At 43.4% G+C, this 14,767-nt stretch overlaps 5 protein-coding genes across 5 annotated transcripts; 4 read left to right on the forward strand and 1 right to left on the reverse strand.

The window, feature by feature from the left end:
- Positions 1-383: 383 nt before the first annotated feature.
- Positions 384-2,025, forward strand: EAE98_006403 (uncharacterized protein; the record flags this gene model as incomplete). Its single annotated transcript, XM_038954026.1, has 2 exons — positions 384-1,547; positions 1,600-2,025. The coding sequence occupies 2 exons, from the start codon at positions 384-386 to the stop codon at positions 2,023-2,025; spliced, it is 1,590 nt and encodes a 529-aa protein (XP_038809816.1).
- Positions 2,026-2,761: 736 nt separating this feature from the next.
- EAE98_006404 (uncharacterized protein) lies at positions 2,762-4,423 on the reverse strand. The gene is made up of 3 exons (XM_038954027.1): positions 4,277-4,423; positions 3,742-4,175; positions 2,762-3,664 (listed from the first exon to the last, which is right to left on the reverse strand). Exons 2-3 carry the CDS (start codon positions 4,000-4,002, stop codon positions 3,035-3,037), a joined length of 891 nt encoding a protein of 296 aa, XP_038809817.1. The 5' UTR covers positions 4,003-4,175; positions 4,277-4,423; the 3' UTR covers positions 2,762-3,034.
- Positions 4,424-4,639: 216 nt separating this feature from the next.
- Positions 4,640-6,435, forward strand: EAE98_006405 (uncharacterized protein; the record flags this gene model as incomplete). The annotated part of the gene is made up of 4 exons (XM_038954028.1): positions 4,640-4,698; positions 4,753-6,145; positions 6,195-6,368; positions 6,418-6,435. The coding sequence occupies 4 exons, from the start codon at positions 4,640-4,642 to the stop codon at positions 6,433-6,435; spliced, it is 1,644 nt and encodes a 547-aa protein (XP_038809818.1).
- Positions 6,436-7,443: 1,008 nt separating this feature from the next.
- Positions 7,444-9,028, forward strand: EAE98_006406 (uncharacterized protein; the record flags this gene model as incomplete). Its single annotated transcript, XM_038954029.1, has 6 exons — positions 7,444-7,602; positions 7,656-7,826; positions 7,877-7,961; positions 8,015-8,616; positions 8,674-8,758; positions 8,820-9,028. The coding sequence occupies 6 exons, from the start codon at positions 7,444-7,446 to the stop codon at positions 8,996-8,998; spliced, it is 1,281 nt and encodes a 426-aa protein (XP_038809819.1). The 3' UTR covers positions 8,999-9,028.
- A 3,370-nt stretch (positions 9,029-12,398) lies between these two features.
- EAE98_006407 (uncharacterized protein) lies at positions 12,399-13,987 on the forward strand (the record flags this gene model as incomplete). Its single annotated transcript, XM_038954030.1, has 2 exons — positions 12,399-12,915; positions 12,969-13,987. The coding sequence occupies 2 exons, from the start codon at positions 12,399-12,401 to the stop codon at positions 13,985-13,987; spliced, it is 1,536 nt and encodes a 511-aa protein (XP_038809820.1).
- Positions 13,988-14,767: the final 780 nt, after the last annotated feature.

The raw sequence follows: 14,767 nt of genomic DNA on the forward strand, positions 1-14,767 counted from the left end.
TGGAATCTCATAATGACAGAATGAGCCCGTCGTCTTCGAACACAAAGTGAATGTCGGCAGCAGATACTACCTGTCGAATCAAAATTTGCCGATAGTAATAAACCGTACTGTTGATATCAAAATGGATGTGCTAGCTGTTCCGAATGAGGTTTAACGCTCCCGCACGGATCTCACGATTTGTTGATGAAAGCTTGCCCAAATGTTGCTTCCTCTTATAGAAAATAAACGTCATTTCAGAGATGTAAATTTTTAACTTCATGAATTACTACTAGATACATTAATACCTCAATCAATCCTATGCACATATAACTTTCTCCTTTGAAGTCCTTCTTTTCAACTCTCTCTCGATAGCGATAGAATTAATACACACGACTGACGCTCCCATGGCTTTCACCGGCGCCAGCCCCTCAGAGCACACACCTCTTCTCGACCAACAAGCTCTCAGTCCTACGAACACCTCCAAGAAAGCCCCAAGGAATGTTACCTTCAATGACAATCCAACTGTCAGGACAATTGGCTTGAACGAACCTTCACAAGCACTTAGGACAACTGATCCCAATGAATATACACAATCGCCTAGAACAATAGCCCCATCACCACCTTCTCTCAATAGCAAACTTCGACGTCGAAACAGTCATGGATCCCCTCAAGTGCCAATGCACCCGGCATCAAAGATAGGCCCTCAAAGAGCTAGTAAGATCACACAAAAGCTTAAGTATCTTCCAGATTTGGAGGTTGGCGCAGATGGACCGGACGAAGAGAGCGGACGAGATGTTTATTCTCAATTTACACGAATCAAAGATCCGACAGCGCGTAGAGATGCTGCAAGGCTGGGGAAGGCTGATCGCGCTCGATTGCCTCGAGTGACTGCATACTGTACTGCTAACAAATACCAATTGGAAAATGTGATGCGCTTCCTGAATGGTCGGGGCAAGAAGACGAAGGGAGCAAACCCAAAATTGTTTGATGAATGTATATACACACCATTTAGATACGGTAAAGACCATGGGAAAACCCCTTCGGATCGGGACATGGAGGTACATAGTGCGCCGGTAAAGTTGACGGAGCGAAGACACTCGGATAGTGTTATTGAGGTGGAAGACAACAATAAGCAACGTCGAGACGACCTCATAGACCTGCATACCAATGGCGGTGATGTTGCTATCAGCAATGGCGACCACTCTCCCGCTAACCATATTCTCCCAGAAATCATGGAGCGACAAATGGAGAACGAGACCGAAGCTCTTATATCAGAAAGCAACCCCGACTTTGACACTCGAATTCACACACCCGAAGTGTTCCTATTTGGCTATGGTGTTGTGGTGATATGGGGTATGTCTAAAGAGGATGAGCAGCGGTTCCTCAAGGACATAGCGAGGTTCGAGAGCGGCAAATTCGCAGCCAACGATGTGGAAATGGAGTCTTTCAACTTCTATTACACTGTAGAGTATCAAGCTCGGATTTACAACGATTTTATCACCTTGAAGGACAAGAGAAATTATATGACCAAACTAGCGATTTCCCACGGCTTGGCGCAAAGTGTTAAGGTATTTCGTCTTTAAATCCGATCTTCGTTAAGGTACTAACTATCTATTTCAGACCTCACTTTTTGAATCTTTGGTAGACAGCACCATCGACGAAAACAAAGACATTCCTACCCAAATCGCGCTGACAGGAGCTATTGACCTCCCACGAAAAAGAATCAACATGCAAATCGGCGAGCTCTTCATCCTCCGCATAAATATTCATCTTAATGGTTCAATTCTGGATACCCCTGAGTTATTTTGGTCAGAACCGCAATTGGAACCAATATACCAAGCTGTGAGAAGTTACCTAGAAATGGATCAGAGAGTGAAGCTGCTGAATGAGAGATTGGATGTCATTGCGGACTTGTTGGCAGTTCTCAAGGATCAACTCAGTCACAGACATGGAGAGAAGCTAGAATGGGTTGTTATCGTTCTGATTGCTGTGGAAATTCTAGTTGCAGTTCTCAATATTGTCGTCGATTTGTCAGTCGGCGAATGATTTATAGAACTACGTACTCGCCCTCTCAACTACTTGGCTATGAAGAGATTTGATTTGATGTTTGGGATTATCCAAATGTTCAAAATCACTTCTATGTTTCGGAGCATTCGAATGCCCAGAATCCTTCATTGTTGGATTGCAATGAAGTTATCATTCAACCAACAGTTCAAGCTAGAAAGGGAGCAGAGAAAATTGTCATGGCATACTCAATCACCATACAAACCATCATACTGGAACATTAACATAATCACCGCCCATCATTCCAATTTCTTTTACCATTGGAATGACTTTGTACACAAGATTTGATCATACGGAAACGCGGGCGTTAATTTTTTCTTTCTTTTCTATTCGTTTCTTTGGGGTGGAACTTACAGGCTTGTACATAATAATTACATCACATAGTACTTGAAGGACTGTGTGCGTGCATGCATGGCGTGGAGGGAAACGGGCGTTCTGATATTTGGATAGACGGGCAATTTGTTTTTCGCGAGGAAGGATAGCTTTGAAGGGGACTTGTATATGTAGATAGGATGAGGTGTAAGAATGGAAAGAATTGAGTGAATACATTTGGATTGTTTGTTGTGGCGTGATGTGATGTTTAATGTGAAATGAGAGATGTTGATTGGCAGTCTACTGCATTTTTCAAGCAGGAAATACCTCTTTCAAAGCTTACACAAGTTTGATGGGCTGAATACTTTCCAGTCTATTCTCGGATATGTCAAAGGGGGCATTTTCGCATGATCAAAAAAGAGTAAGATCGTATGAAGTTAATATTACACCAAAAGAAGTGGACTACCAAATACACACGCAGATGGATATCTGCACGAAGGATTCCATCTCAGGAAAATCAAAAAGTAATTCTAATGTTGCAAGCAAGCAGCTTGATTCATCTTCACGCCTCCTAACGCCAAGTTTCGAATATTTCGTCCTTCCATTATCCCATTCGCATTTCGTATTGATCCAGATCCTTTCCATTCCTCGACTGCCAAGTAAACTCCGTAGATTGTGTCTAGCCTCTGTTCACAGATGTGAAGCCGCCAGCTCCATTGGCTCCGTTGCCATTGGGTGTTTCTTCACGACCACTATCTCCCATTTCTACGTCGTCGTCTAGGGGGGCGCTGTTTTCGAGTTTCTTTGCATTTTGCATTGCTTTGAATAGGTTTTCGTATCGTTCTGTGGTTGCAGCATCTGCTTCTCTCCATCCGCTTGCCAAAAGACGGTCGATGTCAAGGTTTCCTTCCTTGATACCACGTCTATGCTGTACCATCATGGGCCCACGTAATTCCTGGCAGTATAGTTCGAAGCCTGATGCAGGCGTTTTGGGTGGTCCAGAAGGGGGGATAGATGGAGAATGGGAGGCTGAGTGCGGCGTTCGCCCGCCCATAGGAGTAGAATTGGAGAGTGCGCGGCGAGGAGATATTGGTTGTGGATGGGCAACGGAGGTATTGAAGCTATTAAATGTTCCTTGGCTAGGGTTACTCGGCATATCGAGATGTGTATGAGAGAAGGAGGAGGAGGAAGGTGAGATGGCGAGATTGGCATTCAAACTGTTGGGCAGTGGAACGGTTGGATCACCGAGGGTATTCAGGAAAGAGGGCTTGCGGTGACCACGCTTTGTGCGCAATGGCTTTTCTTGAGGCTACGAATTTCCATGTCAGATGTCTTTTTGCAATCATATAGAAAGGGACACGGAAGAAGAGATATAGATGAACCTACTGTTGGAGGTGGGCTTGGGGAACCCTCTGAATCTTCCACATTTGTACTCGTTCGTTTCGACATTTGTTCCAACAGGAAGGCTCGCTCCAGACGCATCTTGTTAATTGCTCGACGCATTCGTGACAACCTGAGGCGCGCGGCATCATTGGCTTCTTCGACTTCATTCATTCGAGTCTTGAGTTGGATACATTTACGTTTGTATGATTCTTCGACTGATGGGGGAAGTGTTGGTGGGTTTTTTGATATTCCGTTGGACGCCATTTTGATTTAATGGTGGTTGTCCAACAGATGAAGTCGACGTTAAGCTTCGAAGGGGATCAACCACTATCCTGAGCTTCACAGTAATGCGACACCTGAAGTTCGCGAATCGAGGGTAACGCCGATTGATCTGATAAAACGTGGTTGAAGGAGATATGTTGGTTGTGGAGCGCAATCTTGAACGTTGGTATTAGCACTAGATTCGTTCCACTACCTGGACTTGGGGCCCTTTTAATAGCTATAAAGTATTATGAATGGGTTGATACAATATACGTACTGTTGAAGCTGATGAATTGAGTGTATTGAATTTTCGACTTGGATTTTGCGCAAATTCGATGATTGTTTTGGTGAGTTTCGTATGATGAGAAAGTCTGTACGGTTTTGTAGTATTCGCGTTGGTTGTCTCGAATTTAAGCTTCACATCGCATTTCATTCTTTGGTCTATGAAGCTATTCAAGTCGGGTAAACTATGGCATGACAGCTCCTGGGCATGCATCGAAAATTATTGATGCCTCACAATTCAAGGCCAACATCCACGCTTCCTCCACCAAAAAAGGCAGATAGACGCGACTTTTTTCCCTGAGCAGGAAGGGAAGGATAATATCAACGCAAGAGATCTTTCTACTGAACACATTTCAAGATGTCTCTCAATATCCCAAATGCCCCTAATTCTAACCTTTTCAAACAAGGTTATCAAAAGTAGGAGTTTCTCCCTAAATTCATAGTAAATACAAAAGCTAACCCCCTCCAAAGCTATGATTCTGAAGATGGAGCAGTTATTCGTAACATCGATGCATGCCGGACTATTGCTTCAACAGTTCAAACTTCTTTAGGACCTTATGGACGAAATAAGATTGTCATTAACCATCTGCAAAAGATGATCCTCACATCAGATGCCGCAACTATCCTTCGAGAACTCGATGTTGTCCACCCCGCAGCAAAGCTTATCGTCATGGCCAGTCAGCAACAAGAAGCCGAGATGGGAGATGCTACAAACTTAGTCATTGTTCTTGCAGGAGAACTCTTAAAGAAAGCTGAAGATCTTTTAAGAATGGGATTGAAAACTAGTGATATAGTTATAGGTTACGAGCGAGCACAGAAGTTTGCTTTGGAAGAGTTAGAGAACTTAGTGGTGGACAAAGTAGAGGATATGCGATCGCAGGCCGAACTCAGCAAAGCTATTCGAACTGTTATTGCAAGCAAACAAAACGGCAACGAGGATTTCTTGGCAAACATGGTCGCCGAAGCTGTTTTGGCCGTTCTCCCAAAGAACCCAATCAACTTCAACGTCGATAACATCCGAGTCGTTAAGATTATGGGAGGAAGCTTAGAACAAAGTAGGGTTGTCAAGGGTATGGTTTTCGGCCGTGAACCAGATGGATCAGTCAAGAAGGCCACCAGGGCAAAGGTCGGTGTATTCTCATGCCCAATCGACATCAGTCAAACAGAAACCAAGGGTACCGTTTTATTACATAACGCCAAGGAGATGTTAGATTTCACAAAGGGAGAAGAGAACCAGTTGGAAACTGCCATCAAGGAGCTTTATGATTCCGGTCTACGAGTCGTTGTTGCTGGTTCTACTGTAGGTGAACTTGCCATGCATTACCTTAACCGCTTTGGTATTTTGGTCATCCGCATTCTCAGCAAATTCGAACTCAGAAGATTATGTAGAGTCGTCGGTGCTACTCCACTAGCTCGACTTGGAGCACCAATGCCTGATGAGATGGGAAGTGTTGATATTGTGGAGACCCTCGAGATTGGTGGAGATAGAGTTACAGTTTTCAGACAAGAGAACGAAACCACAAAAACTGCCACTTTGGTCCTTCGAGGAGCAACAATGAATCATCTTGATGATGTCGAGCGTGCTGTTGATGATGGTGTCAACGTCGTTAAGGCCATCACAAGAGATCCAAGACTCGTACCGGGTGCCGGAGCTACAGAGATTCAATTGGTTGAGAGGATACAAGCATTCGGTGACAAGACTCCTGGTTTGGCTCAATACTCCATTCGCAAGTTTGGTGAGGCTTTCGAAGTTATTCCAAGAACCATTGCAGAAAGTGCTGGTCTTGATGCCACAGAGACATTAAGCAGACTTTATACTGCTCACCACAAGCACGATAACTGGAATACTGGTGTTGATATTGAAGTAAGCCCTATTGGTACCATTTTTTAGACTTATACTAATTTTGCCATAGAATGAGGATGATACCGGAACTCTTGATGCAAAGCAAGAGGGTATTTTAGATCTTATGATTTCAAAGAGTTGGGCTATCAAGCTTGCTACCGAGGCCGCAAGAACTGTGCTCTCCGTTGATCAAATTATTGTTGCTAGACAAGCTGGTGGACCAAAGCCTCCAGGACCAAATCCTGTAAGTTCACAATCTTTCCATTGACGATGATCCTTACTGATTGTGATAGAACTGGGATGAAGATTAGATATAATGCATTAAAAGCGCGTGGGAATGTAAAATACCAAGTCGTCATGAATTATGAAAGACAATTTACGATGTCCAACGAATCTTCTAATTTGTCCATGATTTACTCTTCCAAGCTTCTGAATTCTGTGCCGTCTAAACCTATTATGCAGTACTAATTCATTTCAATGCTAACCAAAACTTCGAGCGCTATAACATAAAGTAGATTTTCATCCCCATTTGATCTCTGGCTTAGAGAGATGTTAGAAGAATTGGCGAACGGATGAACCGCCCTTGCGATTAGACACCCCAGTCGTCTGATTTGACATGCAGGAGCTGATGCCAGGGCCGCCAAGCTCGTTTCGACGGTCATCTGAAATTGAGGGCGTGTGTCAAAATCTTTTTCGGGAACTAACAAAAACAAATCCTCCTTTCAAAAATCATAAACCATCTGGAATTAAACTCAAAACAAAGATCAGATGAACCCTCATCATTTCACGAGCGATGAGATCAATCAGTGCAGATCAAACGGATTCTCCCGAGACCTGACCCGAAACTTGACCTCCTAACCGCCAAATAAAACGGCTACACGGGAACAAGATTTGCGACGCGTGTGGTTTCATTACTTGCATGTTTGCTCAGGTGAAGTTGATAATCTGCTTATTCTGCATTAAGGAAAGCCCTAAGAGGACTTCTTGGTAATGTCCTACTTACCAAGTACCTTTGCTTTTAGATTCATATGCTGTGACCTTTGACAAGAAGTGTTTCGAGGACCGCCGGTACAATGTTACTCAAGTATGTAAAGTTGATATATACCATCGTGAGTTTTCTGCTTCATTGCACATCACAAACTTCAATTGCGATTATTTCTATTTTCCTACTTTTATTACTATTTCTTCTTTCGTTCTCTATTCTGAATTTACCTTCCTTAAACTGCTGGGCAGTCTTCCATTCTTTTCAACAAGTGTACAAGTAATTTTACTCCTTGCCATCGATCATTTTTTACCCTATTACATATCAACCCGCAATCATGTATCTCTTCATTTTATTGTTACTTTTAGCAACATGGGGTTTTGCTTCCCCAGCCTTTCGTATGAGAGTTGTCGCTTCTCTTGATCAGACTGCCTTTGAGGAAGCACAACAACGGGACGATACTGCAACGAGAGCTTTCACATCGGTTCCGATCACAGTATGGTCTTCTTCTGCTTGAGCTCAGTTTCTTAGGTGCTAATCAAGATATAGACTTCGTCAGGGCAGTGTCTCTTCGTGGATGAACTTTCCGGTGACTTCAGAGCGAACTTGACACCAATTCAAATAGCTGCCTGTGATGGCAGTACGGGGCAGCTTTGGGACGTTCTCACTAGTGGAAAACACAACAATGTAGCAGGTAGTATGCTAGTTGTCAATACTTTGGTGGGCAATATCACCCCTTTTCCGTCTCTTCTAAGGACTAATGAGTTTAGACCCAAGCTTGTTTAAACTTTGATCCTCGCCGTGCGGCGGGCAATACTGTCATCATGTTTTCTTGCGGTGGTCGGGCCGACGGAGGTATTTATTGTTTATTGCCTTTTAGTCGCCAGGTTCTTACTGACCTGAATTAGATGGGCTTGTCACAAACTCCCAGCTCTTCTCATTCAATGAGACTTCCGGCCCACTTACTCTTACTCCCGAAAATGCCCCAGGCACCTGTTTATCTGTTACTACTGCGAACGTTCTCGATCAGGCTCCCTGTGATGAATCCGATTCTAGCCAAACATTTACTTTCGGTGCCTCAAGTGCCTCCACCGATCCAGCAGTCGCTAGCTCTGTTGCGCCAGTGGCCTCAGATGCAGCAGGTTTTTCATCGTTGCCAACTCCTGCTTCTCCATCATCAGTGGTCATCACTGCAGCTGCCTCCGCTGTACCGACAAGCGATTCAACGACCCCTCTTCCCGTCTCCCGTGCTGGAGGTGTACTCAATCCTTCCGCCGCAGCTGAAGCCAACGAAATGGATAATACTGCCGTAAAGGCTTTTTCGTCCGTCGCTTTGAAAGATGCATCTGGTCAGTGTCTATTCATTGATCCAACTGCGGGCGACTTTAGACAGAATTTGATTCCAATCACTCTACAAACATGTGATGGAAGTCAAAATCAAGCTTGGGATATTGTTACAAGTGGAAAGCATAATAACGTGGCCGGCTCGGTGCTTGTAGTTAGCAGCTTGGTGAGTAGTTATTTTCTCCATAGACAGTTGTCGCAAGATGCTAATAATTCTGGACAGACTCAAGGATGTCTTAACTTTGACCCGAGAAGAGCTGCTGGCGATACAGTTATTATGTTCTCTTGCGGGGGAAGAGCCGATGGCGGTATGTATTTTCGAAATTGTTTTATATCACTAGAAGAAACGCCCGCTGATACTTTTCAAAGATGGTTTGGTGACAAACTCGCAACTATTCCCTTTCATAGAAGGCCAAACAGACATTTTACTTGCCCCTGAAAATGGGAATAATGCAACCTGCCTTGTGGCAAACGCTGATGGAAAGCTAGATTCGACTACTTGTGCTGGTGACGCTACAAGCCAATCATTCAGTATTTTGACTATTTAGAAGCAATACAATTTTGATATGGTTACATTGAGGTCGTTTTCCGCATCTGGAGTATTGCGAGACAGTTCCCGGGTAGAAGTTTCAGGAGTCTGTTAAATATTTACTTGATTGGAAGCAAACAGATGCATCGTGTAGGGTGTCAGATCCTTGAAAAAGTCGGCGGCTATTCGCGTACTGCTGGCAAATATGTGATTATTTCTATTGATTGGTCGGCCTGGCAATTACACGGCTCTGCTAACCCATAAACAACTATTACAAGAATTATATAATTGCTGCTCTTCTTGAACTGCAGCAACAAGTTCGTCAATTTCAATATTTCGATACCTTTAAGCATTTCAATCTTTTTTGTGACTAAGAATATCCGATTGGGAGACAGCCTCAGGAATCAGTTCACTCAGCTCAGATTCCGCTGAGCACAACGAATTACTCAAATTGCTTCGCGGGATCAACGAAAAGCTTTCCCGGGATCTTGATATCCAATTACGTGTTAACGCCTCCACACCCAATCAACCTAGCGCTACTCGATCTGATCCTGTTCGAAGTGACATTTGGCGATGGTATGAAAACACCTACTCTGGGCCCAAAATGGCGCTTTCTATCGAACTACCACCGTCGAGACCAACTTCGTCGATAGAGGGCAGAACTTCCCAACACAATAAAATTGAATCTATTGAAAATGACATTAATTCCTACGAGTGTCTAGACAAAGTTTCAGTGGGGTTGAGATCTTGGTGTCATCCATACTCAGCTACTCCACTCGACGATTCTGATACCTTGAAATTCTGCACGGAAATTCTGACAGACTGTCTTGGTGTAGCTTTACACATTCCATCCGATGACCGCATAGGGCTCCCTTTCACCATTCAGGGAATACATGAACACTTTGAAAGAAAGAAATATAATTTTGAGCCGCTGGGACTGGACGGAATGAATCAGTTTCTATCACTCCAGGAAGCTACAAAACTATCAGAGTGTGATATGACACGGTCGAGTGTCCAATTTTTGATTGAAGATTATGATCCATGAACGGGGAGAACCTATAGCTTTGATGTCTTAGGATGTTTATCGGAGGCCAACAAAGATACTAGCTTTATTGAATCTTCTCGTTCTGTAGAATCTCACTCGGGTTATCTAGATTTTTTCTTTGTAATTTGCTAGACAAGGATTCTTTGCTTTTCCCATATATGTAAGTGAGTCTTAGGCTCAATTAACTGATTAATGCTAACGTATCCAGGTCCGAACAAATACTAACATTCGATCCTCTGATACTGCCGCAATTAGGATCCTTCAAAACACCTGCTCCTTGGCGACGTTTGATGTCAGTAATACCTTTGGAATTGTTACTTTTAAAGTGGTATTCAGTGGGACTAACAAATCGTAACATGCAGATTACTCAATGGAATGGCGAATACAGGTCATTGGAACTATAGCAACAAGCACACAAATGGTCATCCCGCGATAGAAACAGCACAGGCACCTGCTGACAATTTTCTATCGAATAAAGTTGCACAAGAACTGTTCAATAGCCACCTTGCGAGTCAATTTCCAAGGTTTTCGCCTAGTCAAGTTCACAATTCCTCTCACTACACTCTCACTTTCTTCGAACTAGTTAATGGTTGTGATGTTCCACTCAAAGCCATACCGCGATGGAAGACCGGACCGTTCTTTGGTGATAACCCAAAATCTGCTCATCGTCATCTGAGACTTTCTACCCTTACTGTATTCATTCCATATTCTTTTCCATATTCTTTCGTCTCAGGTCATTATTCGTTGCTAATTGAATTTTCAGGTCTCAATTTTCACCTCTAATGATTATATAAACACCCTTGATTTTGCTCATGGGCCTTTCGATCCGTTCTACACGATTCTTATACTAGGGGCAGACGATTTCTTTATTAAAAGAAAATCAAAGTACATCCTCACACATGATACGGCAATTCATGCTGAGCTGGAATGCGTTGAACTGGCGCTTTCTTTTGTTATAGAGAGATGGAAGGGGCTAAACGTTCCCTTCCGCGAACTTTTGGAAGAAAATTTCCTAGACATTGAGCAATATTCCAACTTGCTTTTTGACGACGAGAAATTCACTCGCTCTCAAAAGTATTTCTGGGCCATTGGTTTTTTGACCGAAATCGATAATGTCTTATCTGATAATGTCAAGCAATGGGAGTTATATTATAAGGAACACCTGCAGCCATTACTGGATGACGAAGATACAAAGCACCTGTTAGACGCAGCGTGTCTGTATCCACCAAGAGAGCGGCAAACATTTAGAGGTGATCATATGCTCGAGCAGCTCAAGAAAACAATCCAACAAGCGCAAACACGCGTAAACACCCTCAAAGAACTACGCAGCGATTTCAGTAGAAAGTTGGAAACAACAAAGGCTTTGCGAGATGGGGTAAGTTGATAGTTGTTTCACCAAACTCATGAATTATAGATCCAGAATAGTCTCTAATGCTATAATTTCTGAAATAGCTATTCAATGCCAGCGCACTGGTGGAGAGCAGGGCGTCCACGAGGCTAGGAGAAAACGTCAAACTTTTGACGTATGTCAGCATATTTTATTTGCCTCTCGCTTTCTGTGCGGCAAGTGCATCATTTAAATTGATCTTCTCCGTTATTCTCACATATCTTAGGCGCTCTGGGCAATTCCAAACATTCAGGAAAGCTCTACGAAAGTGCCATTCATCATCACGGCGTGCATCGTGGGCGCAATAACTTATGCGATTGTCCTTAACATGGACTTCATATCGCAAAAGATTGACGCCAATTATAACCCTCAACGACAGAAATTGGTGGACCACATGCAAAAAGACAATAGCGAATGGTGGAAAGAAACCGGAAAGAGATTCGAAGTGTTCAAAACAACGAGCGAAAGCAAGGTTCCTACAGAATGGTGCATACCTATCTATTTGATCAGGAAAATCTTTAAACGTGGCTCTTGTACAAAAAAGGCCAGCAGGGAAGCTGAGAATAGCTCATTTGCGTATTCCGATTCCGATTGCTGTTCCCAGTACGGCTCAATCGAGAGAAACCACAAACGCTCCAAATTCAAGAATGTGTTTGCGAGGCTTCGCTGGGGCAGAAAATCGGGAGATGCCCTTGTTTGAATGCGTTTATGTACCTTTACATACACTTGCTTTACTGGTGGTGGAACTTTATACGTAAATGCTGGTGGATATTTATTGGCTGGCAATTGCCGTGCTGCGCCATATGCATCTATTCACGTCTTTCTAAGGTTCCTCTGACAAATGATGGCCTCCGACATGTCAGATAATAGAGTCGACCATTCATTTCTATCAGATTCAAGACCATGGTTTCTCAAATACTTACCGCGTCTTTGACTGCTTTATTGATACTTATATCCATTTTCCTCATGCGTCGCCTTCTATTCTCAATGCGAACTGACAACCTGATTATTCCAGAAATCACGAGAATCAGCAAGACTCTCGCAGCGGCTCTGCCTGAAAGTGTTATTCTACCACAAAGTATCACCAGTTTCAACAAAGCAGTGGATGGCTACTGGGCAAAGCAAGAATGCGAAATAAACCCATCATGTATTGTTCGTCCCCGCAATGATGAGGAAATTTGCACAGCTATCACAATTCTCAAGCGTGAATATGATGAACGGAGGAAGCAAAAGGTCGGTAAAGAACACAGATTCGATGGGTTGTTCGCTATCCGTAGTGGCGGCCATTCTTGTGTTGCTGGGGCTGCGAATATCGAAGGAGGTGTTCTTATTGACCTTAGTTGTTTCAACGAGGTTGTACCTTCTGAGGAGAATGATGAATCGAGTGTGACTATTGGAGTCGGATGTAGGTGGATGGATGTTTCAAAAGTTTTGGATGAGAGGGGGCTTGCTGTCGTTGGTGGTAGAAATTCTGCTGTGGGAGTCGGCGGGCTGACTTTTGGAGGTGAGCTTATGATTATCTGATACATGGAGCGGTTCTTTAATATCTGAAAATAGGCGGTCTCTCATTTTTCTGTCCTCAATTTGGTCTAGTATGTTCCAACATAATCAGCTATGATATCGTCCTCGCATCAGGAACTCTCACCACAGCCTCCGCAACCCAGAATCCTGATCTCTGGCGTGCCCTCAAAGGAGGTTCTAACAATTTCGGCATCGTCACTCGCTTCACGGCTCGCAGTTTTCCCAGCACCAAAATCTGGAGCGGTTTTCTTTATATGCCTAGTTCTCAAACCAGCAAAGTTATATCCGCCTTCAATGAGGTCGTGAACGGAGTTGATTGGGATCACCATGCTGCTGATCCTTTGGCATGTTTTACATACATACAGCCATTGGGCGTAAAAGCTATCTCCGTTAATTTGGTATACACGAGGCCCTCTGAGAAAAAATGGCCAGAATATTGGAAAAGATCACGCTTTTCATCGATGTGGCGTTTTTGGAGCACGTGTAAACTGCGCACATTAACAAGTGGAACCGATGAAATGAATGCTCTTAATCCACCTGGAAAACGCCAAGTGCTCGCCACGACAACTATCAGGAATGATATCGCTACACTCGCCGCTACGCATGATGTATATCAGGACGCTATTTCTTCACTGCGAAGTGTGAAAGGTATAGTCTGGACGCTGGTCATGCAACCATTATTAACGGATTGGGTGCGCAAGGGTGATGCGAATCCATTGGGACTACATAATATCAATGAACCTCTCGTGATCGTGAGTTTTACAGTAAACTGGCCCAACGCCCGAGATGACGAAGTGGTGAAGAAAACCACACGGCGTGCAATCGAAGAGATTGAACAAATTGCAAAAAAGAATGGAACGGGTCATAAATGGAAATATCTGAATTACTGCGCAGAGTGGCAGAGACCATTTGAGGGATATGGAGAGGAGAATGTAAGTTTTTTCAGGGATGTTAGTCGAGCATATGATAATGAGGGGTTGTTTCAGAGAGGTTGCGTGGGAGGGTTTAAGCTTGGCCTTCGTGTCGATGGTGAATTGAGAGATGATCAGTCCTGAAGATTGTTTCACTTGCTCGAGAGCTTCAGATAGACTACAGGCGCGTATATATATCACAACACATGCCAATCTTTTTAGACAAAGTTCATTCTCATCCGTGTTGGGATTTGCAATAGCCCAGACCTCAGTCCTATAAATAAGGAACTTTAATCTTTGAGTCCAATTAAAACATCCGAACCGCTTAAATTGTTGTATACACTATAGATAATGAATTGTTCTTAGGTGCTGGAAGCTTGAATGTAGCCTGCTGGTCTGGACCACTAACCACTTTCCTTTAGAGCCTTGGTGAGGTGCTTACCAGTCATGCCAAGCAAGTTAGAAATCATATCGATCTCATCTCCACAGCAACAGACTATAGTAGAACTTATCACCCTGCAAAGCCTCCAGCTCCTAGTGCCGCAATTCACTTTCTTAAGACATCGCAGGAGGTTTAGCTACTGCTGAGTTGTAGGTAGTGCTAACGAAAACTTTCGAAAATCACAATATCAATTACAACAGTCAAACACATTCAAAACAACACTCGAAACAAAAGTGACATTCATCATATATATTGCGGTCACCTGATCGTCTAAAATGCGATCATGCTATAGTATAGGTAGAATAATAATACAAATCTAAACAACCAACCACTCATCATCTTTCCTCGCGCGAAAAAAAAATCCAAAAATAATTCTCCACAAACTCAACAAAAAGTTCCAAATGCTAAACAAACAATGCACGTACCACATCCCGCGCGTCAAAATGCCAAACATGTCCAGATATATCCATTCCTTTTTACCG

This window comes from Botrytis deweyae (assembly GCF_014898535.1).
Source record: "Botrytis deweyae strain B1 chromosome Unknown BDEW_013, whole genome shotgun sequence".
Taxonomy (NCBI): Eukaryota; Fungi; Ascomycota; class Leotiomycetes; order Helotiales; family Sclerotiniaceae; genus Botrytis; species Botrytis deweyae.

Excerpts from the sequence above, each read along its gene's own strand:
- EAE98_006404 (XM_038954027.1), bottom strand. The coding sequence starts at position 4,002 with ATGGCGTCCAACGGAATATCAAAAAACCCACCAACACTTCCCCCATCA. Across the intron at positions 3,665-3,741 it reads CCCCAAGCCCACCTCCAACA|CCTCAAGAAAAGCCATTGCG; the intron begins GTAGGTTCATCT and ends GGAAATTCGTAG.